This window comes from Rhinolophus ferrumequinum, chromosome 8 (genome assembly GCF_004115265.2).
Source record: "Rhinolophus ferrumequinum isolate MPI-CBG mRhiFer1 chromosome 8, mRhiFer1_v1.p, whole genome shotgun sequence".
Lineage (NCBI taxonomy): Eukaryota > Metazoa > Chordata > Mammalia > Chiroptera > Rhinolophidae > Rhinolophus > Rhinolophus ferrumequinum.
In genome coordinates this window covers 9,882,731-9,890,603 of record NC_046291.1, presented here as the reverse complement: position 1 = coordinate 9,890,603, position 7,873 = coordinate 9,882,731, and the positions used below count along the sequence as shown (strand labels likewise).

The window sequence follows — 7,873 nt, the reverse complement described above, 5'->3', positions numbered from 1 at the left end:
GGTTCGGCTTATTTCAAAGGTGTGTTAACATAGATGCACAGAAACCACAGGGCAGGGCTTGTCTAAGGCAAAGATAAACCTTTTAGTAAAGAAGTTATATGCCTGGGGGGTGACTACCTACCATGACCTGCCCAGTTAGAAATTTATGATCAGATCACCGTGTGACGTTACTTTCCACCCTTTTTTTTTTATCCATCCAATCTTCATTTAAAAGTTAGTTTTTTCTTGGGAGAGGGGACAGGAGTGAAAATCAAACTGCAAGTAATTAAGAGGCACTCATGGAAGTAGCAGGGACCCCACGTATAAAGGTTTTGCTCATAGATGTTATACCTAACTTGGTCCCTATCTTCCCCCAAAAGGTTAGCTTGGAAGGCTGATCAGTCCTAAAATAAATCTATTCTTGAAGAAGGACGATTTGCCACTATAAAGACGGGGCCCCAAAACCCATTTCTCAGAGGGCCTCCCAAATTATGTTGAGGAATGGTTACATTTCTGGAGTATCTTTAAATTCTAGGAAAGTACAGATTAGTGTGTCTTCGTTCGGCTGTTTGTTAAAATCGGGTCATATGACGTATTCCGTGATTTGGCTTCAGTCCATCCCAGTTTTTGGGCAAAATACTGATTATGCCCGTCTCCCCCCAAAAGTAGTCGTCAGCCGGTTAGATCCAGAGACAGCTCTCGCTCGGAGCCTTAACAAGGCTGCTAACCACAGTGAAACCTAACTTCTTTTCGGGGCTTCTCATCTTGAAGGATTAGAGGAGCCAGTCAGAGTAGGGATTACTGTTAAGGAAGCTGTCTGAGAGTTACAGAGCGTAAAGAGGGATCAAAATTAAGTGTGTAAGTATCCCTTGCGGGGCTTGCTGGTGAAATCGGCAGGTCCCTAGGCCCTCACACCAGAGATTTTGAGGCGGGCAGTCCCGAAAAAAAGTTATTTTAACTGGCTGCCGAAGGTTTACCTGTAAACACGATGTCCTTAAAGAACAAGAACTCTGACATGTGTAAGCGCGAACCAAACACTTACCGTGAAATGTTTTCTTACGGTGGCTGCACAGTCCCGACAACGAACCTGCGCCCAGACCGCCGTGTCACCGCCCCTGCTCTTGTACGTGAGTCTCACGTCCGCCCTCCCCGCGTCACGTGCCCGCGGAGCAGCCTCAGCTACGGGTCCCGGAAGGGGCCAGTCCCGGCCGTTCTCGCGTCTCTCCCGGCCAGCTGCGGGCGGCTCCGGCCGGTGTTTTTCCCGGCTCCCTCCAAGCGCTCCGCCAACGGCCTCTGAGAGCGCCCACCCGAGCGCCCCGGGACCCGGCAGGTGGAGGCCTCGCCGGGGACCCTCCAGCGGGCCCAGGGGTGAGTACTGGCGTCTTCCCGACCCGGGACCCGCGGCCTAGCGCGGCGGCCGTGATCCTCCGGCTGACGGAGGGACCCGCGGCCGCCGTGGCGGGTCGGTGGTGTGGCTCTGGCCGCAGTCCCGACCCCGGGTTTCTCGCTTCCAACCCCGGCGTTTACGCCCTGTCAGGGGCCCGCCGCGCTCTCAGTCCCTGACGAGGGACTGACTGCAAGGGAGAGCAGCACCCTGTCCTGCAAACGTTTTGGACTCAGCTCTTCACCCTTTTCAGTTCGGTGTCTTTTTGTCGATGAATTTGGCCTTTTTCATCTAGAATATAGTTTGGGGGTTGGGAACCGCTACGGGCGTCCTGAGCTTGAACGCGGCGCTTTTCTGCTTGTCTTCCCTCTTCTCCCCCCGGGCTAGGCCCTGGCATCTTTAAATCTGACCTTGAACCAGACACCTGCCGTCTTTAAAAGTAGTATTTGGTTTGTTGGTATTTTTACTTTGTGGGAAATACGTGTTCGAAAGGAAAAGCCTGTTGGAAGCCCCGGCCTCCGCGGGAGGCCCAGGTCGGCCCAGTCTGGGAAGCATCCTTGCTCGCAGGTGTCGATGCCTGGAAGTGCTCCTTGGATTTCCTGCCAGGAGCTGGATGCAGCAGGAGAGAGCTCGGGTTCCTACACTGCCCAGCCTGTGACCTTAGTCAGAAGGACGAGTCCTCCTGTAGAAAAAGGCCCGCGGCTGCGACCTACAGTGTTAGAACAAGGGGCGTCCTCCCCGGGGAGGAGAACCCTTTCAAAAGTGGGAGATCAGAAACGCTTGGGGCCCTTCTTTCCAAATATAGAACCAGTTGTATCCAGGCTTCTCCCACTGCGCGACTTTAACTGAAGGATATTAAAATGTTTTCTCTCCCTAGATGAAAAACATTGGTTTCTCTGTCAATTTCATTAGCTAATGAGATCACAAAGGAAAAATCCGTAGGAAAATGAATTTGGAAAGAATTAGAATCATCTGGTTGTACTTAGTAGTTTTTCCCCCGTGTAATTAAATTGTGTGGGGGACCTGCCATCTTTTGGGTTTCAAAGGCTTGTGAACTGGTTTTGTTATTCTTTCCAAAAGGAAATTGTGTGTTGTATGCCTTCCTGTGGGATCGGGCTGCCTCGTTTTAGGATTACAAAGTTGAGCTGTTACTCTCCTCCCTTCTGGTGTTCCAACCTGTTTTCTGTGGATTCATAACCTTGCTTTAAAAGTTGATAGTTTATGGTTTTTCCAAGTTTTCAGTGACTTTTCTTAAAAAATTAAAATTAATCCTGGATCTCTACACCCTGATTTGCTAATACACACATTCTTAAAGTATAGTTGCTTGAAAAGAGAACTGAAACAGGGTGACCCAGATAAAAACCTTGAACTTCGTCCACCCGATAGGTGATAAAAAAAAACTGGACATTTCTTTTTGTAATTTGAGAACTATGTAAATCTTTGCAACCACAATCAATTTAAGCCAAATTGTTTCTGTAACTTCCTAGTCCCCCCCCCCCCCCCAGTGTTCTAATACAGAAAATGAGAAAGTCAAGCTTGAATCATTGTGTCCTCAAATTGGGACACTTTCCATGAGTGGAACGTGACTTGACTCTAGGTAGTATATGGATGAGGGTTTTTTGTAATAGTTTTTGTTACATGTATTTAAACCATGGTTTAAGGTAAAATTTCCTTTTAAAATACGTTTATTTAAAATGTTTTTATAAGTTGAATTAGAGAAAATATTAAGAGTAGCTAAGAGTAAATGTACTGTGTGGATGTGGCAAAAAACATGAAGTTGGTAAATCAATGATATTTGGGAACCACTGGGCTTAGAAAGTAGAGATCTCAGCTCATCTGTGATTCTGAGAGGGATTTTGTCTCCTTAGTTATGTTAACAGAATCAGTACTGGTTGTCTAGTAGATTGTGACAAAACTTCTGGAATTAATATCTTAACTCCAGTTGAGAAGTTCATTTTATTTATTGCTGAAAGATATTACCAAAAATGCCAGTCTAATGAGAGAGAGAAAAATTAGATTTTTATCTATCTCACTTATACAGAAACGTAGTTATTGGGACAATTCAGTGTTAAATCTTAGTAGGAAAAGTTCCATTTAATTTTTAAATTTAAGTGGATCAAATTGGCTGCAGGAGTATTTGGCTTTTTCCAGAAATGGTCTTTTCAGTGTCTGCCTTTATGATCTTAGTCTGTGATACTTTACAAACTCAGAGAGTCTTTTTTTTTAAAACAATTTTTTTTTTTTTAACTGGGGAATATTGGGGAACGGTGTGTTTCTCCAGGGCCCATCAGCTCCAAGTTGTTGTCCTTCAATCCAGTTGTGGAGGGCACAGCTCACTGGCCCATGTGGGAATCGAACCGGCAACCCTGTTGTTCAGAGCTTGCTCTCTAACCAACTGAGCCATCCGGCTGCCCAAATTCAGAGATTCTTGTAAGAAAAGATATTGCTATAGATTGAAATGTTGAGACCCATGGGATGTACTAGTGAAAAGTTAAGAAGAAGACTGAAATGTAGTAAATGGAACATGGAGAAGAGCACATTTCAGGGCGATAATGTCCTAGCAATTTGCATCCCTTATTTATTATAAAACTTCAATTTGTAATGTCCCAAGACTGTAATCCTTTTGAGGTGTCTCTTTTCAGTGGTATTTCTAAATATAAACTTTTGCTGTGGGTCGAATACACACAAGTATAGGAAGAGTATCTCATCTAGAATGATACACAAAAGTTGATAATAGAGGTTGCATGTGGGGACCCCAGTGGTTATAGGAAAGGATTCATTGGAGCACTTTATTTTCTCTGTATGTTCTTACGTACTTTGTACCATGTGCACCTATTACTGATTTAGATTAAATATTGAATGAAATTATGAATGAAACTAAATACTAAATAGAAATAACTGAATGAAAATTTAGCCAGTGCTAAATATACCTTCTTAATATACCGGGATGTCAAAAACATGTATACAAGTGGACACTTTGGTCAGTGTTGCTCAAGCAGTAGTTCGCCATAATCAGAAATGTCTGGACGCTGATGGTAACCACTTTGAGTACCTCTTGTAATTGCAGAAGTCAAACGTGACTTGTATTCATCTATTGTTTTCGGTGTATATTTGGTGTTACAATTTTAATATAGTTTTCCTTTCTTAAAATGTGTATACATTTTCTTGGCACCTCTGTATATGTGTACGTATGTATATATACACTTATGTGTATATATGTAAGTATTCAGATTCTTTAAAACATATATTTTTCATCTGGTTCATTTTTCTAAATTCACATCAGAAATGATGACAGTCTTTTATTTTGTCTTGCATTAACTAATGAATGGTTGTAAGGCCCTGTCTGTGAAATTAAACTTGGTGGTAAGCTTGTTAATTTCTGTATTGTATTGGATTTTTTTAATGTAAGGTTGTGCATCTTAGATGACTCTTATCATTTGAAGCATTTCCAGAAATGAATTCCTAGAATGATATCATCTAGTTTCTCAATGTAGCTCCTGTTTTTCTCCCCCAGGGACAGAAGTGGCTCTAAATCCAGCACATGCACATTGAAACAGGTTCAAGGATTTAATATGAAGCACAGAAGCAGATAGTGCCAAATAGCAAGTAGTAGTTGGTGCACGTTTGTGAGTAAAAATTTTCTCTTTTGGCTCTATTTTCTTAGTGTTTAAACGAACTGCATGTCAGATCCTTAAAATTCACATTTTGGTGAAGAATGAAAGAAGTACGTTAGTAGTCATGACTAACTAGTTGTCCCTACATGGCCTCTAGCTAAGAACTCTCCTAAGCCTCTTAGTGAGGTGGAGTTTGAGGTGTGTAATACATCTCTGATGTAGAGTTTAAGATATATCCCAGCTACGACTTCCAATTATACTGTCCTTAATTTTTCATTGCTCTTGGTTTATGCATAATAGCTTTTGCTGAAAATTTAGTATGATGTGGTTTTCAAAGTTATTTCCTTTTAAAAAAAATTACTTATATATCAAATTTTTAGGTTGCCTCAAACTCATTTACTTCTGCCCTTTACATTTGCTCCCTGATTTCTTCATTTGTACTTAGTCAAGAAAAGAAGAGGGTTTTTTTCCCCTTCAGAAAATAATGAATAGAGGAATTTTATGACAAAACTTTTTTTCTAATCTGACTTCACATTTGTATATATATTTGATTAGCTTTTCTTTACCCCATTGGCAAAATCATAAAACATTGGCTATGCTTGAAACCATCTTTATGAGGTTTGAGGTATAGAATAACTCTATTTAGAAGATTTGAAAATTAGTTACTCACATCGAGCCCTAAGCCTTGTTGAAATTCAAAAATTTTAAGTAGATATTTACTTTTATTCATAGTTTTCTTATAAAATGAATTGTCGAAATACTGATTTTTATTCTTTCTTTTTTACAGCTGGAAAAGCAGTGTCCGTGTTGTTATGTACACCTCCAAAAAAGTTCAGATCTGTAGGGGAATTGTGTAAAGTAAACTGAACTACAGGGTAGCAGTATTTTAATAGCTATTATAGACGTGTATTTACTGTATTAAAAATGAGTAAAAGAAAAAGCAGTGACACACCAATAGGAAGGTCAGTGACGTTTTATTCAGTTGAGCTGGTATTGTAGACTTGAGAGATAGTGGCTGGAAAGCGGATTGTCACAGGCTAACCATGCTCTTTTAATTTTTATCAGCAAGTTGTATTTGGGGGCAACTTTCTTTCTGCTGCATTTCCCTGGAGCATGGATCCTTCTCTAATTTAAAAGGCTGCTCAATGCATCTGTACTGTCTTTCCCCTTAAAGGCATGTCATTCTTTTTAAAAATATACATGTAAATATGGTAGCAAATACAAATTAATAATGTGAGACTTTCCAATCCCTCAAAATGAATGTATACATTAAAGATTTATTAATGATATACTATATTTGGTATTCATTGCATCTCAATCATCAGATATACATTCAGTAAGAGAAGTTTTAATTTGTATTTTGTGGTTTTCAGGGGGTTGCATCTTTTTTAGTAAATTTAAAATTAATCTTTTTTGCCTTATAAATCTGATTTTCATTAAAAGGTTTTGTTTTTGTTCATGCATGACAGCAATTTTGAATTTCATTATTATAAAGTCCTAGCAGCTTTCCTTCAAATAATTGATTAGGAAATTTTAATTTAAGTTTTATTTCAGGCATTTTTGACTTATAAGCAGCATGCATGTTTATGCAGAGAGACAGTGAGAGAGAGAGAGAGAAAGACAGACAGAGGGGGAATATGTGTGTGGGCACACTTGTGTTGTGGTTGTACAATCATTTTTAAAATTTGCTCCTAAGCAATCTTCTCAAGGTGCAGTTTCAGCTGATAAGGGAGAAGGCATTGTGTTGAGAAAAACGTTTTCTTCAGTCTTTTCCTTTTCCTTTGTATGTATTCAGTAGTCACAAATGAGAAGTCTCCTTTTGCTCTTTCTATAAGGTATTGTCTTCTAACTTCGCTACATAGAGAAGACTGACATTTTAACAGTCAGTTACCCCGTCTTTAATTTTTTTGCCCACAGAGTGAGTGGGGCAGCATTTCCTTCTCCCACTGCTGCTGAGATGGCAGAAATTAGTCGAATTCAGTATGAAATGGAATACACTGAAGGTATTAGTCAGCGAATGAGGGTCCCGGAAAGATTGAAGGTCGCACCACCAAATGCTGACCTGGAACAAGAATTCCAAGAAGGCGTTCCAAATGCTAGTGTGATTATGCAAGTTCCAGAGAGGATTGTCGTAGCAGGTATTTTACCTTTAGTTTTAAACTTGCCTGATAGATCTTTGTTTTATATATTTTTAGGAAAACTTTTGGGTTTTTGAATAGGGGTTGGGAAATGCAACTTTGCATTTTTTTCCAAAATTTTTATTCATTACAATAGTCTGAAACCTTAAACAATACTTTTTAATAATTCAACTATTTGAGGTATAATTTACATACATAAAGTGTAATTTTTAAGTGTACAGCTTGATGAGATTTAACAAATGTATACACCCATGTAACCTCCCCCACTGTCCAGATACAGAACATTTTCATTACCCTAGAAGGTCCCCTGTGCCCCATCTCATTCAGTTCCTACCCCTCAATTCCAGGCAACCGTAATCTCATTTCAATAACCAGAGACTAGATTTGTCTGTCCTAGAGTTTCATATAAATGGAGTGATACAGTGTATACTCTTTGGTATGGCTTCTTTTGCTTAGTGTAATGTTTTTGTGAGTCTTTCATATTGTTGCTTATATCAATGGTTCATTCCATTTTATTACTGAATAATATTCCACTGTGTGGATATACCACAGTTTGTCCATTCACCTGCTGATGGACATTTGGGTTGTTTCCTGTTTGGAGCTATTAGGAATAAAGTTGCTATGAACATTCATATACAAGTCTTTGTGAGGACATATGTTTTTATATCTCTAGGAGTGGAATTGGTGGATCATATTATAAGTTATGTTTAACTTTATAAAAAGCTGTCAAGCTATTTTTTAAATTGGTTGTACTCTAT

The 7,873-nt window shown here is 39.9% G+C and overlaps 1 protein-coding gene across 19 annotated transcripts in view; it reads left to right on the top strand.

Annotated features, from left to right (window-relative positions):
• The first annotated feature begins 1,168 nt into the window (after positions 1-1,168).
• MFF (mitochondrial fission factor) overlaps positions 1,169-7,873 on the top strand; it is a 30,860-nt gene continuing 24,155 nt past the window's right edge. For 3 of the 19 annotated variants that reach the window (XM_033113131.1, XM_033113122.1, XM_033113119.1), the window contains exons 1-4: positions 1,173-1,347; positions 4,878-4,989; positions 5,765-5,939; positions 6,895-7,115. In XM_033113131.1, coding sequence (XP_032969022.1) covers positions 5,902-5,939; positions 6,895-7,115 — 259 coding nt within the window. In that variant the 5' untranslated portion in view covers positions 1,173-1,347; positions 4,878-4,989; positions 5,765-5,901. Of the gene's footprint in view, positions 1,348-4,877; positions 4,990-5,764; positions 5,940-6,042; positions 6,152-6,894; positions 7,116-7,873 lie in introns of all 19 variants that reach the window. The other 16 variants (XM_033113120.1, XM_033113134.1, XM_033113124.1 and 13 more) reach the window with 10 other exon arrangements.